This window comes from Carcharodon carcharias, chromosome 1 (genome assembly GCF_017639515.1).
Source record: "Carcharodon carcharias isolate sCarCar2 chromosome 1, sCarCar2.pri, whole genome shotgun sequence".
Lineage (NCBI taxonomy): Eukaryota > Metazoa > Chordata > Chondrichthyes > Lamniformes > Lamnidae > Carcharodon > Carcharodon carcharias.
Genome location: NC_054467.1, coordinates 258,652,619 through 258,673,688, shown reverse-complemented (window position 1 = coordinate 258,673,688; position 21,070 = coordinate 258,652,619). Strand labels below are relative to the sequence as shown.

At 45.8% G+C, this 21,070-nt stretch overlaps 1 protein-coding gene across 7 annotated transcripts in view; it reads right to left on the bottom strand.

Annotated features, from left to right (window-relative positions):
• LOC121283022 (sideroflexin-5-like) overlaps positions 1-21,070 on the bottom strand; it is a 301,687-nt gene that overhangs the window by 168,077 nt on the left and 112,540 nt on the right. For all 7 annotated transcript variants that reach the window (XR_005944169.1, XR_005944171.1, XR_005944172.1 and 4 more), the window contains one exon: positions 4,593-4,683. Coding sequence is in view for 4 of the 7 variants with exons in the window: in XM_041196941.1 (XP_041052875.1) it covers positions 4,593-4,683 (91 nt within the window). In the remaining 3 variants the exon portion in view is untranslated. The remainder of the gene's footprint in view (positions 1-4,592; positions 4,684-21,070) is intronic.

Genomic DNA, 21,070 nt, shown 5'->3' with positions numbered 1-21,070 from the left:
CTTGCTTTCATAGGCACATTTGGGTAACAGCCAACAGAGTTCACAACCCACAGCCTTCAATCAAGCCCCGAAGAAACCTCTGAAGAGGAATCTGAAGGCACTCCCCTTGAAGTCCTGTCACAGTGCTCAACCACACCTTTCATCAGCGCTGAGACACACACACAGCTCGGTGGGACCTAGCTTTAGAGTAGCCTTGGGATCACAATCAGGTGAGCACATCGCACTTTCTGATCCACAGCAGGCAGCAGCAGGGACTTCCGGCACAGAAATTTGCCAGGTCCGAGTCAGATGGTGAGCCTCTGGACTTGGTCATGTCACAGTTGCTGGAGCTGCAAAGGCAAGCTCAGGAACATCAGGAAGAGATGTCCGCTGCATTCCTCAGATTGCAAGGCATAATGGAGGAGATCGTCCGCTTTCAGGTTGAGGTGATAGCGCCGGCATGCCAACACACAGAGGTCAACACTGGGAGGATGGCAGCTGCCATGGAGACCTTGGTCCAGGATGTCGCTCCTGCACTGCTGCGCGGGCTGAATACAGATGGCTTCCGACGGTGTCAATGCAAGAGATGTGCGGGTAAGCTCGATCGCACTCCTGCTACCCCTTCTCCTCAAGGAGTCAGCCAGGGGCCATCGGGAACTCATTGGGAGGAGGATCAGCAGGTGTCTGGCCCATCCGAATCTCTGTGACCTCAGCAGCTCCAGCTCCATAGACCGAGGAGGGGATCACTGCCACACAGCAGGACCCTGAAAGCAGACCGGGACCCTCGAGGTTTCAGCCCTCCAGAGAACGCCCATCAAGGTCATCACAGACAGGACGTAGCAGTCAGCAGGCTGCCTCCACCTCTGCTGTGGATGTCCGGGGAGCACCAGGATGTATCGGCAGGGTTAGGAAGGTTAAGATGATGTAGTTGCACAGCCTGGGCAGGGGTGTTAATCACTAATACATAATGTTCGCTATTGCAAATAAACTCCCAACAGTGTCTCCCTGCCTATGGCTCCTTGTTCTCATGAGCAGTGTTCGTGTCACTCAGATGTGAAATCTTGGTTCCTGCACAAGATGGGTCAGATGCAGGTGGGTCAGTCCAGGGCCTCTTCCCTGTGCTTTGTGCAGCCTTTGACCAGTGATGGTCCAGCCTCACACTCCCTGGACACATTAATGATACCTGCATCTAAATGGTACTTGTCATTACTGCCAGAATGTCATGGGCAGGTGTCACATAGTTCTCTCATTCTCTCTGTGTGCTCTCACTACCTTTAAGGTGGGGCTGGCCCTCATCTTTTCAGCATCTGTACCAGCGACAGTGTGCTCGTGAAGGGGTGAGGTGCTGAAGGTGGGCAAAGGATCAGATGCTTTTAAGGTTTCATGGCTGTGTCTCTATGATAGAACCCTGACCACAGAGCGTAAGCAAGCTGCCCTCAGACAGACAGGAGTCAGACATTCTCAGAGGCTATGTGAAGATTTATGGAGTGTTCTCACTGCATGTCATCATCATGCACCGGTAATCGAGCGACTAATAGGGCTTCCACTGTGTCTCCAGGACAAGAGCATTATCACAGAGGCTATCTGAGCTGCCATAAGCCAGGCTGGAGTCAAACATTCATAGATGTAATGGGAGGATCTTATGGTGTCTCCTCACTGCATGTTGTCATCATCCTCCCTCCAAGTGCAGCCCACCAAGTGCACGCCTTTTATATGCTGTTGTGAAACATGTTGGCATGCAATCACGCCAACGTGGGCAGACGATCCAGCAAAGGGGGCATGAATCTGGTGGGCTAGCCTTATAATGATATGCAGATGTATTACAATGATGGGGGGAGAAACACGGGCTGAGCGGACGATTGCAAACTGGTTTTACGATGTTGTGAAACCGATTTTTGGCCTTCTCGCCATATTGTCTGCTTGCGGCACCAAACACGCTCAATGCCAACGGGCACAGATGATCCTGCCCGTAGTGTAGGGCTGGAGTCACCTACAGGTCAAACCAGGTAAGAGTATCAGATTCTCTTCCATGAATGAATGAACCAGTTGGGTTTCTGCAACAATCTAGCAGCTTTCACAGTTATTTTTTGGGCACCAAATTAACAGCTCACCAGCTCGATTCCCCAAAATCGTTCGGGTGAGAACTAAACATCATCTGCATTATTCGTCCAGTAACAGCATTTAGGCCATTGTGATTCTTTATACTGGTATCTTGATACCAGATGGGGACGACAGTACAGGAGGCTGACTGTGCAGGGATCAGTACACAATCCCTGACAGTTCCCCACAAATTAAAGTGAAAAAAAGACACAGCTGCACAGCCACGAACAAAACAGCTGCCCACACCTGCAAGGATGGTGTTGGGGGATGGTTGTCATATTTGAGGGCAAACAGATAACAGCATATGTTTCAAAACAAACATTGCAGAGGATTGCTCCTCATAATTTGATCTGGAAGGAGCAGTCATCATCACAGAAGCTAACCCAACAGTATATAAGGCTTCAGGCATATAGTATTAAATGCACCAGTTATGTATTATATAATGCTTCAGAAATGAACTATATAACACATCAGATATGTACTATTAAAAAGCTCAGGTATGCATTATTGAACACATAAGGTATGTAATATTGGACACATATGTTATGTACCATTGAATATGCCGGGTATGCACTGCTGAAGAGTGCGTTTATATCGCTGAACTTGGGTTGGTCTCAGCATTTGGCTGCTGCTGCTCTGTGTACTTAGCTCAGTGATACTGCAGGTCACCACAGCATCCAAATAAGGCTGAATTTGGGTTACCAGTGTTGGCTAGAAATATTCCAGGAGAGTTCATCATCTGACCTCCTGATTCAAATGGCACCCTCATCCTCATGATGTCCCACACCAACTGGCAAGTGAATGGGTTGGGTAATTTTTGATTTGTTAGTCAAACAGCATTGTTCTGTCATCGCCAGTGTTATTCTACCAATAAACAAAAGTCTCAGGGTGCTAAAAAGCCGCTATTTTTTTTCTTCTGGATTCCTTGGAGCAACATCTTGGAAATTAAACTTCAATTTCTGGAAGCTCCAGCACAATCTTGGAGGGCTGGCAACCTGAGCCTGAGTACGTTTTTTCTTTATTCTTTGTGCATTGCTGGCAAGGCCAGCATTTGTTGCCCATCCCAAATTGCCCTCGGACGGAGTAGCTTGCCGACCATTTCAGAGAACAGTTAGAGTCAACCACATTGCTGTGGGTCTGGAGTCACATGTAGGCCAGACCAAGTGAGAATGGCAGGTTTCCTTCCCTAAAGGGCGGGGATGGGTTCCCTTTTCATGGATGCTTTGCAGATACCTCTAAAGCATTTCTGCTGTCCTCCTGGGTGTGCCCTGCCATGACTGCGTTCCGAGTTGAGGAGTTGCTTCAAGGGTCTGGTGTTAGGCATATGAATGAACCATCCTACCCAGTGGAGCTGGTTTTGAGTGATTAGCTAATGGTGGACATGTTGGTTTGGGAGAGAATGCTGCTGTTGGACTGCCTTTCTTGCCACTGGATTTGGAGGATCATGGGAAGGCATCGCTGGTGATACTTCTCAGTGGCATGAGGTAGGTTGTCCAAGTCTCTGAAGCGTATAGGTGTGTAGGAATCACTGCTGTCCGGTAAACCATGGCCTTCATCTCCAGAGTGAGGTCCCGGTCCTCAAACACTCTTTTCCTCAGTCAGCCGAAGGCTGACAAATTGGAGGTGATGATAAATTTTGTCGCCGATGGCTATGCAAGGAACAGCACCAACCACTGCACATAGCCTTTTTTGATCTCATGAAAGCATTTGACGTTGTCAACAGTGAAGGTTTATGCAGTATTCTCCTCAAATTTGGCCGCCCTCAGAAATTTGTCACCATCCGCCTCCTACTCCACGATGATGTGCAAGCCAATGGAACCACCAATGAAGTTTGGGGTCAAACAAGGCTACATCATTGCACCAACCCTCTTCTCCATCTTCCTCACTGCAATACTGCACCTCACCTCCAGCAAATTACCACAGCTGTGGAGATAATTTAAGAAACAGACAGAAAACTGTTCAACCTACACTAACTTCAATCCAGAGCCAAAATCACTCCAACTTCAGTGATTGAGCTTCAGCGTGCAGATGATGGTTTTTTGTGCACTCCCTCAGAAATTGAGCTCCAGGTCATGGTCAACTCCTTCTCTGAAGCATATCAGAAAATAAGCCTTTCACTAAACACCCAGAAAACAAAGGTCTTCTTCCAACCAGCTCCCACAGCATACCATCTGCCCCCATTGATTTGTTTTCATTATTTATGTGTCGCTGGCTAGGCAAGATCACTGGCCAGCTCCAGGAAAATGTAGACTATTTCCATCTCTTGGGAGCCTCCCCTTGACAAAGGCAGACATAGACAACAAAGGACAGAGTAATCAAATGGCGACACAGAGGCAGATGAGAAAAAGTGAGAGGCTGAGAAAGAGAGCGTGAGAGTTGTGTGGAAAAAGTGGCAGGGGCAAAGAGAGATGGTGGAAACAGAAATATTCGCAGGACGAGAGTGAAAGCTAATCAGTGAGGAAATATATGAATTTTTGCTTTTGTTTTAAGTTGACAGTACAAATCTCACGTACCTACAGCAGGGAATGGCACAAACCGTTGGATCAATGAACGGGTGGCAGGGTTAAACCTGTTGGCTTTCTTGATGAAAACGTTTAGGCCGACCTTAAAAGAAAGGAAAGAAAGCATCAGACAGGGCCTAAATTTTACTAAACAAAATAAAAATAAAGTCTCTCATCAAAACCCAATAACCTGTAAGCTGCAAAATTCACTTTCTTTAAAAAAAAAATGGAAGAGAGGTGGGTGGCTGAAGCTTATTGTGCAGGATACTCAAAACAGTGAGAGGGAAATGATAAACTGGTAAGAAGTTATCAGGGGAAACCAAAGCTGGGTTTTAAAACCATGTAAGATTATAGGAGGAAAGGAAAAGAGGGAGGGGAGTGAGTAAGTTCTAGGTTTGAATCCTAGGAGCTGAGCTCAAGCAGCAGCTTATGTGATAAGCCTTTATTTCGACAGCCAGAACATCGCAGGTAGGAAGAGAAAGTAGGGCGAGGGATTTGGAAGAACACTGACAAATAACAATATTATTAGTAAAAGTAAAATGGAAACAGAGAAGAAAGGAAGAGGAGAAAGATGAGAGAGATTGATTGGTGAGCTCCCTTGTATTTATTGAGTTGTAAAAGAGCAGCTTCAGGCAAGACTTTCACTTTCATCGCATTCTCATCTAACCCGAGCAAGTCAGCTTTCCTCATTCATCAAACATTTTATCACTCCCAGACTCTATTTCTCCAAAATCCTCTTCTGTCCTCCATTTCCTCTCTTCTACACTAATACTAACTTGTCCAAAATGTCACTATTTGTATCTTGCGTCAAGCCCTAAGTCACTTCAAGCTTCACAGAACTCTACAGGTTTCCAATGCCCAAAAAACTGAGTTTAAAATGGGTGTCCTTCCATGGTCACACCCCTCATGTACTGGGCTTGACATTTTAGGAAGGATACCAAGATCTTGGAGAGGTTTACAGTAGAAATTTACTAGAATGTGGAGATGAGGATTTAGTACCAAAGTTTTTATGTTACTAGTCTAGTATTCCAGACGTGCAGATTAATGATCCAGAGACACGGGGAGGGCGGATTTTATGGGGCCTGCCACAGCAGGGTAGGCAGGGTGACGTTAATTAGGCGGGAGCTGAAACTTCGCTTTCCCGATGTCAGGTTAAAACTCAGAGATTAACTCAGTGACATGTTTGTAGCAGGTCGGGTCTCACACCGTCCCAAGGCAAGTCCCTACTAGTAAGATATTTGCATGCAATGAATACTCATTATATTAAAACCTTTTGTAATAATGTCCTATCTTCATTGTAAGGTCAGCAGCACACAAGAATCTCATGGACACTGATGTGAACATTTAATAAAGGGTGGACACAAGAACACAACATTGTTTCTTCTACAGTAAAGGAAATGTCTCCAACTCCCATCAATGTGTGCCATCTATGAGGCATGCCAGTACATTTAGTTTTCTGACTATGCTAGTTTCAAACAAATAACAATGATGCAGACATGAACAAAGTGAAACCAATGAAATATTTACAAGTGAAATTTAAATCTGAAAAATAGAAAGCAAGCTTTGTGTTCTCAATAAGTCTTATGTTAATGGCAATGGTGTTCGGCAGGAGAGTATTGGCCGTGATGCATAGCCTCCCTATTTGCTCTTTTGTAGGCCATCTGTAGCTGCAGGATGGTCAGCTGATGGCAGGTTTCACCATTGAAAATCTCCCCCCACTGCCACTTTAAATTTTAATTGTAATTGCATGGGAATCAGCAAAAGGCAAGAGAGTGGATGTGCTGCCCCCTTCCTGATCTACTGTTGTGAGTGGCACGCCATGGTTAAAATTCCACCCAGAAGCTCAAATTCCAGTAGCTGCAAATTTAAATGCAATTAATTCCAAAAATGAATTTGGAATAAGAAGCTACTATCAGTAATAATATTCATGATATTACTGGATTGTCATTAGAACCAATTTGGTTCACTAAAGTCCTTCAGGATAGGAAATCCACCCTGCTTACCCAGTCTGGCCTATATGTGACTCCAAACCAACAGAAATGAGCTTGCCTTTTAACTGCTTTCCTAAATGGCCTAATAATTCACTCAGCTGTAGCAAAATTGCTGTGAAAAAGTCTGATAAGAGCAAAACTGAATGAATCACTTGGCATAGGCCTGGGACACCACAAAGGCTCAGTTCGCCCTGTAAACACTGCAAAGTCCTCCTCACTGACATCTGGAGACTTGTGCTAAAATTGGGACAGCTGTCCCACAGACTAGTCAAACAATAGCCTGACATACTCACTGAATCATACCTTTCAGTCAATCTTTCAGTCATCACCACCACTGTTGAGTATGTCCTGGAGGAAGTGGCTCTGGGAGTTCTCAAAATTGATCGCAAACTCCAAAAGGTCTCATGGCATCATGTGAGATATGGATAAGGCAAACGTCTTATTGATTACACCTACCAACCTCCCTCAGTTAATGAATTAGTACTCTTCATGTCGGCCATCACTTGGGGGAATCACTGAGGGCAACAAAGGCACAAAATACATTCTGGCTGGGGACTTCAATGCTCATCACCAGGAGTCACTTGGTAGCACCACTACTGACCAGGGTGGCCAGGTCCTGAAAGACATAGTTGCCAAATTGGGCCAGCAGCAGGTGGTGAGTGGACCAAAATGAGGGGAAGCCTACTTGACCTCACCTTTACCAAGTTATCGTTGCAAATACACCTATGAGATTAGTAGTAGGGGGACCACATCACAGTCCTTGTAGAAACAAAATGCCTTTGGAGATACCCTCCACCAGATTCTGTGACACCACCACTATAGTGAATGGAGTAAATTCAGAACAGGTCCAGCAGCTTATAAGTGGGTAGCCATGAGGCCAACAGCATCAGCAGAATTATGTTCAGCCATACATGTTCTGTTGAAGAGTCATGCGGACTCGAAACGTTAACTGTGCTCCTCTCCACAGATGCTGCCAGAGCTGCTGAGTTTTTCCAGGTATTTTTGTTTTTGTTTCAGCTGACATGCAGTCTGCAGTTTTACCAGTCGTGCAGGCCACATGTCTGCAGGTCCGAGTGGAGCTGGAAAAATTGTAGCGGAGGTGGGAAGAGGCCCTTAGTGGTTGCTAATTGGCCAGTTAAGAGACTCAAGTGGAGGCAGGGCAGGAGGTTGACAATGGGCTTTCCCACCCAGAACTTAATGTCAGTGGAGGCAAGGAGACATCGGATGTCAGTCCCGATACCAACTTGCAAAATTCTCAGGCCTCCCAGCCTCCTGCAGTGGGGTGGGGAGAAGATTCCAGTCTCCTTGATGCCATACTTCGTCAAATGCTGATGTAATGAGTTTGGCTCGGGGATAAATATTGGACTGGATACCAGGTGGGTGGGGTGGGAACTCTGCTTCAGAATAGTGCAAAGGTATCTTTTATGTTCACCCAAGAGGGCAGAGGGGGCCTTGGTTTACCATCTCATATGAAAGATGACAGCTCTGACACTGCAGCATTTCCACGGTACAGAAATGGAGCGTCAGCCTGCATTTTGTGCTCAAGCCTCTGCAGTGGGGCTTCAACCCACAGCCTACTAACTCAAACACGAGAGTGCTACCCACTGAGCCACAGTAAACACGATTATACAAGTGACTTCCCATCATGGATGACTTGGATTTCCTCAGTTCTTGGTGTGGAGCTATGGTAGTTATAGCCCCATGTTACCCAGACTTATTTCACCACATGCTTTAGGCTGCTTGCAGCTTCAGGTATACAATGTGAGATTCTGCAAAGGCACAATGAAGCATGGCTGAGACCCCAAGGCATGGCCAACACACTGACCCACGGCCAGAACAGCAAGGCACAGCCAGGACATCAGGCCATGACCATGATACAGGGCTGCATCAAGCCATGGCCAACATAACTTGTCAGTGCTGCAAGAACAAACAATGTTAAAATAGCAGGAGCAATAGTTTATATGTGGGAAAGGAATAAATCATGTTTTATGACAGTTTTAAATTGGTGTAGAAACAAGCTGAGAAATAAACTATAGCCATTTGAAGAACTACCATGTACCAGTACAATAGCAATCAAAACTGACAAAACAATCTTCTTATTGAGTGTGGCACACCAATCACCAAACACAGAGTGGGTTTTAGAGCATCCAGCTGGAGTAAGGGGTTCCCCGTTGTGTATCAGATTGAATTTCTGTCAGCCTGTGACAGGCTGTGAGCCCCAATTTCAATGTCACACAAATCCACACCTACCTTTTATTGTATTTCTTCTAGCAATACTTCCCGAATAAAGTATTGACCAAAAGTTCAATGAAATGTACCCAGCTCCTATCCCTTCTGACAAATGTCAGAAAGCCAATTTTACCACCGGCTTTAATGGTCTGATGACAGAATGCCCATCAAGGGTATAATCTGGCCTCTGAAACATGGTGGCCTTCCTTTAGAAATTTAGGAATAGGAGTAGGCTATTCGACCCTTCCACCATTCACTTAGATCATGGCTGATCTGTATCTTAACTCCCCTTTGTTCCATAGCACTTGTTTGTTCCTTAACAACTATCAATCAATCTCTTGCAAGTAAAAACAGAATTACCTGGAAAAACTCAGCAGGTCTGGCAGCATCAGCGGAGAAGAAAAGAGTTGATGTCTCCGCCGATGCTGCCAGACCTGCTGAGTTTTACCAGGTAATTGTTATTTTATTTTGGATTTCCAGCATCCGCAGTTTTTTGTTTTTATCTCTTGAAAGTTCCAATTGAGCCCCAGCAACAGCAACTTTTTGGGAGGAAACTTCTAGATTTTCACTACCTTTTGTGTGAAGAAGTGCTTGCAGAGCCAGAATTTTACACTCCCGAGCCCCCTTCTGACTATGGGAACACCTCCCACCCCAGTTAAGGTCCAGAGGTCACCCCCGCCCCGCTCCCCCCCACTCTCCATGGCCTTTCCCTCAACACACCGGTCGCCCCCATAGCAACCCCCACCCTCCCAACTCCAGGCCTTCCCTACCCCTCCCTATCCTGGGACCCCTTAAACTTACCTTGTCCTCCGGTTCTGGGACTTCAGCTCAGGAACGTTGGTGCACTTCCTCTTCAGTCCACTGCAGCTCTTGTCGCTTAAGGGACTGGAGAGTTGCCGGCCAATCAGGTTGGCTGGCAGCTCTCCAAGGTGGGACTTCCTCCTGACTGAGGGGCAGAAGTCCAACCTGCAGCCACTTAATGCTCATTTGAGGGTGAAATGGCTGCAGAGCAATTGGAGTCGGTGGGGAACTCTGCAGATGGCGAGAAGGGAGATCCTGCCATCCAAAAAAACTCAGGCCCAGAATTCACTCCTGAATGGCCTCGATCTAACTTTAAAGTCATACCCATTTATTCTGAGTTCCTTCACCAGGGGAAATAGTTTCTCCATATTTACCTTATCAAATCCTTTAAACACTTGAAAGGAATGTCCACTGAAAACAGGAGGCAAAGCAGTATGTTTTGTGGAACATCTTAAACAAGAAAAGAGAGACAGAGAAGTTTAGAGAGCGAATGCCTAGGCAGCTGAAGGCACAACTGTCAGTAGTGAAGGGATTAAAATCAAGGATGCACAAGATGGCAGAAGGAGAGACGCACAGAGATTTTGGAGGGATTTGAACACAAGATGAGAATATGAAAACAACCTCATACTCTAAACTGGCTCCCAGCATTGATGGGCCGGGAGCTAATTGAGGTCAGAGAGCACAGTGGGTGACAGGTAAATGTGGCAGAAAAGCTTTTGCGGCAAAGATCAGGTATTGGGGATTTTGCCGCACTCCCTACCCCCATTTCTACCCATGTTTATTGCCCCTAGACATATCCCCAAAATGCAGGAAAAATATAGAAAAGCTTTTTATTGCATTTCGAGGGTGATACTCATGAGAGAAAGTCACAACCCTCAAGTGTTACTTGGGTATGTTTTGAAGTGTCCCACCCATACATTGTTCACCTATCCTAAAGATGTTGAGTGATCCACATTTTCAGGGGTCATCGACAGTGCTTTCAAACGGCACTTACTCAGAGCTCTGAAGAAGAGTCATGCGGACTCAAAATTTTAACTCTGTTTCTCTCTCCACAGATGCTGCCAGACTTGCTGAGTTTTCCAGCATTTTCTGTTTTTATTCCCATGTATCATGTTCTGCTAGGTGGTACAGTCCGTGGATTTGGGAGATGCTGTCAAGGGAAGTTTGGTGAGTTGCAGTAGTCCATCTTGTACATCATATACACTGTGCATCATTGGTGGAGGGAGTGAGTGTTTACGATGGTTGATGAGATGCCAATCAACCTACTTTGTTCTGGATGGTCTCACGGTCTTGCAACCAGGCCAGTGGAAAGTATTCCATCACACATCAGGCTTTGGGAATGCAGGAGCTGAATTACTCGCCACAGAATGCCCATCCTCTGACCTACTCTTGTAGCCATAGTATTTGTATGGCTCATCCAGTTATGGCTCTGTCAATGGTAACCCCCAGGATGTGGAGGGTGGAGTATTCAGCACTGGCAATGTTGAGCATTTTGGGGAGATGGCTAGATTCTCTATTGTTGCAGATGGTCATTGCTTGCCACGCCAATGTTCTCACCATTTATCGACTCCATATCCTGAAACTGTGACCCTTGGTTCTAGATTCCAAGAGGATAGCAAGGGGAAACAACTTTTCAGTGGTTACCCTGTCATTCCCCTTATTTAAGAAAAGATGCAAAAGCATTGGAGGCAGTTCAAAGAAGGTTTACCAGATTGATACCTGGAATGAGTGGGTTGTCTTATGAGGAAAGGTTGGACTGACTGGGCTTGTTTCCATTAGAGTTTAGAAGAGAATGGGGTGACTTGATTGAAGTATATAAGATCCTGAACTATCTCGACAAGGTGGATGTGGAAAGGATGTTTCCTCTTGTGGGTGAGTTCAGAACTAGGGGACACTATTTTAAAATTAGGCGTTGCCCTTATAGGACAGAGATGAGAATTTTTTTCTCTCAGAGGGTTGTGCAACTTTGCAATTCTGTGCCTCAGAAGGTGGTCATTGAATATTTTTAAGGTAGAGGTGGATAGATTCTTGTTAGGCAACGGGATCAAAGGTTATTGGGGGTAGATGGGAATGTGGAACTCGAAACACAGACAGATCAGCCATGATCTTATTGAATGGCAGAGCAGGCTCGAGGGGCTGAATGGCCTACTTCTGCTCATATTTCTATGTTCAGAATGTTGTATGTTTCAATGAGATCACCTCTCCTTCTTCTAAATGCATGAGACTACAGATCTGATTAACTCATCCTAACATCATTTCATCCTTCACATCCAAGGACCAATTTGGTGAACTTTCTATCTGTAACGCCTCCAATGCAATTATATCCTTCCTTAGCCAAGGAGGACAAAACAGTGCACAATAATGCAGACAGTGCTCTTACAGAGAGCTGGCATGGAAATGATGGGCTGAATGGCCTTCTTCTGTGCTGTAATTATTCTATGGCTAGACTTTTTAGCTCAGTGTGCCCAACCCGAACGAGCGTAAAATGACGTGCGATATTTCGGTCGGCAGCCTCACTCCGGAGTCAGCAGCGCGCCCACCAACAATTAACAGGCCTATTAAGGCCATTAGCAATGTAAATGAGTTAAATTTTTTGCTGCCCGTCCAGCCTTGCAATTGACGGGCAGGCGAAAAGGCCAAGCAGCATTTGAATTTTTTTTGAAACCTCATCCACGGGCGCGATGAGGTTTTGATCCATCATTAAAAAAAAATTAATACTAATTTCTAACAAGTCCCTGCTCATGTGACAGAGTCACTGCTGCCTACATGGGTGTTGGAAGTGGAAACAATTGACGATTTCTGAAGGACGGGCACTAGAGGGAGATGGGGATTAAGTGGGGGAATGGGACTGACTCGACTGTACCACGGAGAGTCTGTAAATTCTGTGCAATTTGCACTGTGGTTATTGTAAGCACTCATTTTGTTGCAAATTTTCCCTAAATTCAACAGGGGAGAGAGAAGACAGTTTAGACAGTATGCTGTTGCAGACCTGAACAATAAGTACAATTTGGAACAAAAACAGAATTACCTGGAAAAACTCAGCAGGTCTGGCAGCATCGGCGGAGAAGAAAAGAGTTGGGTTTCGTCACTGTGATATTGCTGAGTGTTGTGTCAACACCAGCAACTGTACAAATGATATTTTCTGTTACAGAGTCACATGAGGGGAGATGTTTTTTAACACCTTAAAATTCTTTACTTTTATCGGCTTCCTGACCACTCCCGCCCACCCCTGCCGGGTCTGCCCGACGAGGGCAAAATCCTGATTCCAGAGGTGTGGTCTCACCTAAACAATTGTAATAAGGTTTCCCTATTTTTTGTACTCCAATCCCCTTGCAATAAAGGCCAACATGTTCTATCACTTCCTAACTGCTTGCTTACCTACCTACATGCCAATCTGTGAGTACACAAGTCTCTCTGAACATCGACATCTGGAAGTTTCGCGCAACAAGAAAGAATCTAACCATCTCCCTTTAACAGTCAATGACATTGCCAAACTCGGAAGTATGGCCAACAGTGAGGATGATACCACCAACTACAACAGGTTAGATAGGTCAGGGGAATAGGCAGACAAGTGGCAGATGGAATTTAACATAGAGGACTGTAAGGTCAAACATTTTGGCAGAAGGGATAGGGAGAGGAAATATAACCTTAATGTCACAGTTCTAAAGAGCGTGCAGGGATAGAGGGACCTCTGTGCATAGATCTTTGAAGGTGGCAGTACATATTGAGAGAGAAGTTTAAAAAAGCATATTGGGTTTCCTAAATTGTGCACAAAGCTAGGGAAGTTATGCCGAACTTTTATAAAACTCTAGTTAGACCATAACTAGAGTATTACATCCAGTTCTGGTCACCACATTATGGGAAGGGTCTCTGAGAGGGTGCAGGGGAGATTTGCCAGAGCAGTTTCAGGAATGGGGGACTTTAGCTACAAGCTAAGGTTGGAGAAGATGGGGTTGTTTTCCTTGGAGCAAAGAAGATTTAGGGATAGAGGTATAGGATTATGACAAGTTTAGATAAGGTAGACAAAGAAAAGCTGTTCCCATTAGCTGATGGAACAAGGACTAGGGAGACACAGATTTAAGGCACTAGGCAAGAGATTCAAGGGGAATGTGAGGAAGAGCTTTTTTTACATAGTGAGTGGTAATGACCTGAAACTTGCTGCCTACATGGGTGTTGGAAGTGGAGACAATTGATGATTTCTAAAGGATGGGCGCTAGAGGGAACTGGGGATCAAGTGGGGGAAATGGGACTGACTCGACTGTACCATGGAGAGTCTGTAAATTCTGTGCAATTGCACTGTGGTTATTATAAGCACTCATTTTGTTGTAAACTTTCTCTAAATTCAACAGGGGAGAGAGAAGACAGTTTAGACAGTATGCTGTTGCAGACTTGAACAATAAGTGCAATTTAGGTTTCGTCATTGTGATATTGCTGAGTGTTGTGTCAACACCCGCAACTGTACAAATGAAATCTTCTGTTATGACACCAAGGCCCAAAGCTTCCACTCAGAATTGGAACACCCATTTCCGATTCTGATCAGACAAAAAATACACACTTGCCTTCCTACGATTTTTCAGGGCAGTCTTACGATAGAGGATCATGCAGAACTCAGTCAGTGCAAGAAACCTTGGAGGGTACAACGGAAATAATCTGTGTGCAAACCACATCCCCCTTCTAAGGACAAAAACAAAAATACCTGGAAAAACTCAACAGGTCTGACAGCATCTGCAGAGAGGAATACAGTTGACGTTTCGAGTCCGTATGACTCTTCATCAGAACTAAGGAAATAGAGAAATGAGGTGAAATATAAGCTGGTAGAGGGGGGTGGGACAGGTAGAGCTCGATAGGGGGCCAGTGATAGGTGAAGGTAAAGAAGAGATTGCCAAAGATGTCATAGACAAAAGGACAAAGGGGTGTTGACAGTGGTGATATTATCTAAGGAATGTGCTAATGGGGACATTAAGGGTAGCAAACAGGACAAGCTACTGGCAGATGACCCTAGTGGGAGTGGGGTGGGGGGAAGGGATCAAAATGAGCTAAAAGGTGGAGATAAAACAATAGATTGAAATAAATTTAAAAATAGGTGGGAAAAGAAAAATATATTTGTAAAAAAATTATAAATTATTGGAAAAGGGGGGATCGGAAAGGGGGTGGAGACGGAGGAGAGAGTTCATGATCTGAAGTTGTTGAAATCAATATTCAGTCCGGAAGGCTGTAAAGTGCCTAGTCAGAAGATGAGGTGCTGTTCCTCCAGTTTGCGTTGAGCTTCACTGTAACATTGCAGCAGGCCAAGGACGGACATGTGGGCATGAGAGCAGGGTGGTGTGTTGAAATGGCAAGCAACAGGGAGGTCTGGGTCATGCTTGCGAACGGACTGAAGGTGTTCCACAAAGCGGTCACCCAGTCTGCGTTTGGTCTCTCCAATGTAGAGGGTTCATGCTCTCGTCTGGATCTGGAAAAATTTATTAATTTTGCTTCCAATTTCCACCCCTGTCATTTTCACATGGTTCATCACTGATACTTCCCTTCCCTGCCCTGACCTCTCAGTCTCAATTTCTGGTGATAGACGGTCCACCAATATTCATTACAAGCCTAGCGACTCCCACAGGTACCTCGAATACAGCCCCTCACACCCCACTTCCTGTAAGGACTCCATCCCATTCTCTCAGTTCCTTCGCCTCCGTCGCATCTGTTCTGATGATGCCACTTTCAAAAACAGTTCCTCTGACATGTCTTTCTTCTTCCTTAACCAAGGTTTTCCACCCACGGTGGTTGACAGGGCTCTCAACCGTGTCCAGCCCATCTCCCGCGCATCTGCCCTCACACCTTCCTCTCCCTCCCAGAACCATGATAGGGTCCCCCTTGTCCTCACTTATCACCCCACCAGCCTCCGCATTCAAAGGATCATCCTCCACCATTTCCGCCAACTCCAGCATGATGCCACCACCAAACACATCTTCCCTTCACCCCCACCCCGGCGGCATTCCGCAGGGATCGTTCCCTCCGGGACACCCTGGTCCACTCCTCCATCACCCCCTACACCTCAACCCCCTCCCACGGCACCTTCCCATGCACCGCAGAAGGTGCAACACCTGCCCCTTTACTTCCCCCCTCCTCACTGTCCAAGGGCCCAAACATTCCTTTCAAGTGAAGCAGCATTTCACTTGCACTTCCCTCAATTTAGCCTACTGCATTCGCTGCTCCCAATGCGGTCTCCTCTACATTGGAGAGACCAAACGCAGACTGGGCGACCGCTTTGTAGAACACCTTCGGTCTGTCCGCAAGCATGACCCAGACCTCCCTGTTGCTTGCCATTTCAACACACCACCCTGCTCTCATGCCCACATGTCCGTTCTTGGCCTGCTGCAATGTTCCAGTGAAGCTCAACACAAACTGGAGGAACAGCACCTCATCTTCTGACTAGGCACTTTACAGCCTTCCGAACTTAATATTGAGTTCAACAATTTCAGATCATGAACTCTCTCGTCTATCCCCACCCCCTTTCCGATCCCCCTTTTTCCAATAATTTATAATTTTTTTACAAATATATTTTCCTTTTCCCACCTATTTTTAAATTTATTTCGATCTATTGTTTTATCTCCACCTTTTAGCCCATTTCGATCCCTTCCCCCCACCCCACTCCCACTAGGGCCATCTGCCAGTAGCTTGTCCTGCTTGCTACCCTTAATGTCCCCATTAGCACATTCCTTAGATAATATCACCACTGTCAACACCCCTTTGTGCTTTTGTCTATGACATCTTTGGCAATCTCTTCTTTGCATTCAGCTATCACTGGCCCCCTTTCGAGCTCTACCTGTCCCCCCCGCTCTACCAGCTTATATTTCACCTCATTTCTCTATTTCCTTAGTTCTGACGATGAGTCATACGGACTCAAAACTTCAACTGTATTCCTCTCCACAGATGCTGTGAAGCCTGCTGAGTTTTTCCAGGCATTTTTGTTTTTGTTCCAGATTTCCAGCATCCACTGTATTTTGCTCTCCCTTTTCTAAGGCATCAGCTGCCATATTCTGTATGTTTATTTTTAGTTGTTCATGGGATGTGGGCATCGCTGGCTGGGCCAGCATTTATTGCCATCCTAATTGCCCTTGAGAAGGTGGTGGTGAGCTGCCTTCTCGAACTGCTGCAGTTCAGGTGGCGTAGGTACACCCACAGTGTTGTTAGGAAGGGAGTTCCAGGATTTTCACTCAGTGACAGTGAAGTTCCAATATATTTCCAAGTCAGGATGGTGGGTGCGTGTGACTTGGAGGGGAACTTGCAGGTGGTGGTGTTCCCATGCATCTGCTGCCCTTGTCCTTCTACGTGCTAGAGGTTGCGGGTTAAATGAGTGAGCAAAGACCTGGCAAATGGAGTATAAATGTGGGCAAATGTGAAATTGTCCATTTTGGAAGGAGGAATAAAAGAGAAGCATATTATCTAAATGGTGAGAGATGCAGAGCTCTGAGATTCAGAGGGATCTGGGTGTCCCAGTGCATGAATCACAAAAGGCTAGTATGCAAGTATAGCAAGTAATTAGGACAGCAAATAGAATGTTATCACTTATTGTGAGGGAAATTGAATACTAAGGTAGGGAGGTTATGCTTCAGTTGTGCAGGGCTCTGATGAGACAATGTCTGGAGTACTGCGTACAATACTGGTCTCATTTAAGGAAAGATATAAATACATTAGAAGCTCAGAGAAGGTTTAAAGACTAATAACTGGAACGGACAGGTTGTCTTAAAAGGAAAGGACGGACAGGTTAGGCTTGTATCCACTGGAGTTTTGAGAGAAACAGGTGAATTGATCGAAACCTTTAAGATCCTGAGGAGATTTGACAGAGTGGATGTGGAGAGAATGTTTCCTCTTGTGGGAGAATCTAGAACTAGGGGTCATGGTTCACTCATTTAATTTTTTCTCTTAGCGCGTCGTGAGTCTTTGGAACTCTTTTCCTCAAAAGGCACTGTAAGCAGGATCTTTTGAGTATTTTTAAAGCAAAGATAGATAGATTCTTGATTAACAAGAGGGTGAAAGGTTATTGGGGATAGGCAGGAGGTTACAATCAGATCAGCCATGATCTTACTGAATGGCGGAGCAGGCTTGAAAGGCTGAGTGGCCTACTCCTGCTCCTAGTTCGTATGTTTGGAAGGTGCTGTCTAAGAGCCTAGGTGAATTGCTGAAGTGAATCTTGTAGATGGTACACACTGCTGCCATTGTGGCTCGATGTTGGAGGGAATGAATGTTTATTGTGGTGGATGAGGTGCCAATCAAGTGAGCTTCTTTGCAGTGGATAGTGTCGAGCTTCTTGAGTGTTGTTGGAGCTGCACACATCCAGGCAAGTAGACAGTATTCCATTACACTCCTGACTTGTGCCTTGTAGATGGTGGACAAGCTTTGGGGAGTCAGGAAGTGAATCAGTCTCAGCAGAATTTGCAGTGTCAGACTTGCTCTTGTAGCCACAGTATTTAAATGGTTGGTCCAGTTCCATTTCTGATCAATGGTAACCCCCCCAGGGTTTTGATAGTCAGGGATTCAGCAATGGTAATGCCATTGAATGTCAAGGGGAGATGGTTAGATTTTCTCTTATTGGAGATGGTTATTGCCTGGCCCTTGTGTGGCATGAATATTACTTGCCACTTATCAGCCCAAGTCCGAATACTGTCCAGGTCTTGCTGCATTTGGACATGGACTGCTTCAGTATCTGAGGAGACGCGAATGGTGCTGAACATTGTGCAATCATCAGTGAACATCCCCACTTCTGACCTTATAATGGCAGCAAGTTCATTACTGAAACAGGAGATGGTTGGGCCTAGGACACTACCCTAAGGAACTCCTACAGTGATGTCCCAGGACTGAAATGATTGACCTCCAACAACCACAACCATCTTCCTTTGTGCTCGGTATGATTCAACCAGAGGAGAGTTTTCCCCTGATTCACAGTTTTGCTAGGGTTCCTTGTTGCCACACTCGGTCAAATGTGGCCTTGATATCAAGGGCAGTCACTCTCACCTTGTCTCTTGTGTTCAGCTCTTTGTCAATGTTTGGACTAAGGCTGTAATAGGGTCAGAAGTTGAGTGTCCCTAGTGGAACCCAAACTGAGTAAGTTATTGCTGAGTAAGAGCCACTTGACCGCACTGTTGACGACATTTTCCATCACTTTGCTGCTGATCGAGAGTAGATGGATGGGATGGTAATTGGCTGGGTTAGATTTGTCTTGCTTTTTGTGGACAATTTTTGTGAGCAATTTTCCACATAGCCAGGTAGATGCCAGTGTTGCATTGGTACTGGAACAGCTTGGCTAGTTGCACAGCTAGCTCTTGAGCACAAGTCTTCAGTATTATTGTCAGAATGTTATCAGGGCCCAGAGCCTTTGCAGTATTCAGTGCCTTCAGCCATTTCTTGATATCATGTGGAGTGAATCAAATTGGCTGAAGGCTGACATCTGTGGTACTGGGGACCTCAAGAGGACGCCAAATGCATCATCCACTCAGCACTTCTGGCTGAAGGTGGCAGCAAGTGCTTCAGCATTACCTTCTGCACTGATGTGTTGGGCTCCCCCATCATTGAAAATGGGGATACTTGTGCAGCCTCCTCTCTAGTTAGTTGTTTAATTGTCCACCATCATTCACGACTGGATGTGACAGGATAGCAGAGCTTAGATCTGATCCAGGTAATTCTGTTTTTGTTTTAGATCTGATCTGTTGGTTGTGGGATTGCTTAGTTCTGTCTATTGTATGCTGCTTCCAATATGTGGCATGCAAATAGCCCTGTGTTGTAGGTTAAGAGGTTTAGGTTAAGTAGTTAGGTTAAGAGTACTTCTGCACCATCACCACCCCAGCCTGTTAACTCTGTTTCTTGCTTCACGGATGCAAAGTGTTTCCAGCATTTTGTGTTTTTATTTGACACTTTGTTTATTTAAATGTTATTTCTGAAAAAAAGAGGCGTGGGGCAGCATTTTCCGGTGGGCGAGCGGGTGTGGAGCCCGCTTGCTGATGCATAAAATGATGTGGGGTGACATCGGGCGTGTGTTCCAACGTCACCAAGCGTCATTTAGATTTTCAGTACGGCGGGCGCGCAGCTGACCTGTCAACGGCCTATTAAGGCCATTAAAAAAGTAATTAAAATGATTAATGGACCTGCCCGTCCAACCTTAAGGTTGGCGGGCAGGTGAAGAGCCCAGCTGGCCTCCTGACAAACCACGGGCGGGATGAGGTTTCAGGAGGGATTTAAAATCTTCGGAAAATTTTTAAATAAAAGTAGTGGACAGTGTCACATGAGGGGACGTATCAGGAAAATTTCTTACCTTTAGTAAATTGTTAAAACTTCAACCCATCTCCCTGAGGCAGCACTTTGTGTGGGCTCTTCTGCATACACATGTGAAAGAGGGCACTGACCTGCTCAGGGGATCTCCCCTGCCCGCAATGGGAGTGCACGCTGGCCCGCCCACATAAAATGGTGGCGCGCACCCCACCGGGGGCGCCGATCAGGAACCCGCCCACTCGTACCCGCTCCCGCACAACACCAACCACCACCACCCCCCCCACCACCCCCCCCAAGCTTTTCATCTTGCACTTATCAGGATAGGTCGCAGAGCGGCTCACCTAAGAGAAGCCACATACATTCACACACAGGGCCCTCCCTGTCCTTGCAGGCATAAGGAACATGTGCACACATTGTGCCTTTTTCAACTAAACAAAATCTTAGGAACAGTGGTTCCCCGGCTTATTGGTCAAGGCAATGCCTGCCCAGTTTGAACATACATATGAACATACAAATTAGGAGCAGGAGTGGGCAACTCAGCCCCTCGAGCCTGCTCCCCTATTCAATAAGATCATGGCTGATCTAATGGTAACCTCCACCCCACATTCCTGCCTACTCCAATAACTTTTCACCCACTTATTTATCAAGAATCTATCTAGCTCCGACATTAAAATGTTCAAAGACTCAGCTTCCACTGCCTTTTGAGCAAGAGTTCCAAAGACTCTCAAGCCTCTGAGAGAAAAGAATTCTCCTCACCGCTGTCCTAAATAAATCATGACCCCTAGTTCGTGATTCTCCCGCAAGAGAAGGGAGGAGGCACTGGACCAGTAAACCAGAGACTCAGGGTACTCCGCTGGGGACCCAGGTTCGAATCCCACCATGGCAGATAGTGGCATTTGAATTCAATCAAAAGTGTAATAATGACATGGAACCATTGTCGATTGTTGTAAAAATCCATTTGGTTCCCCCTTCAGGGAAGGAAATCTGTCGCCCTCCACGTAACTCCAGAAATAGCCTAGCAAGCCACTCAGTTATAACAAACTGCTACAAATCGCAAAAAAAGAATGAAACCGTACGGACCACCCGACATCAACCTAGGCACCAGAAATGACAATGGCAATCTCGGCCCTGTTGACCCTGCAAATTCCTCCTTACTACATCAAGCGAGTTGCTTTGTCCTGGACGGTGTCAAGCTTCTTGAGTGTTATGGGAGCT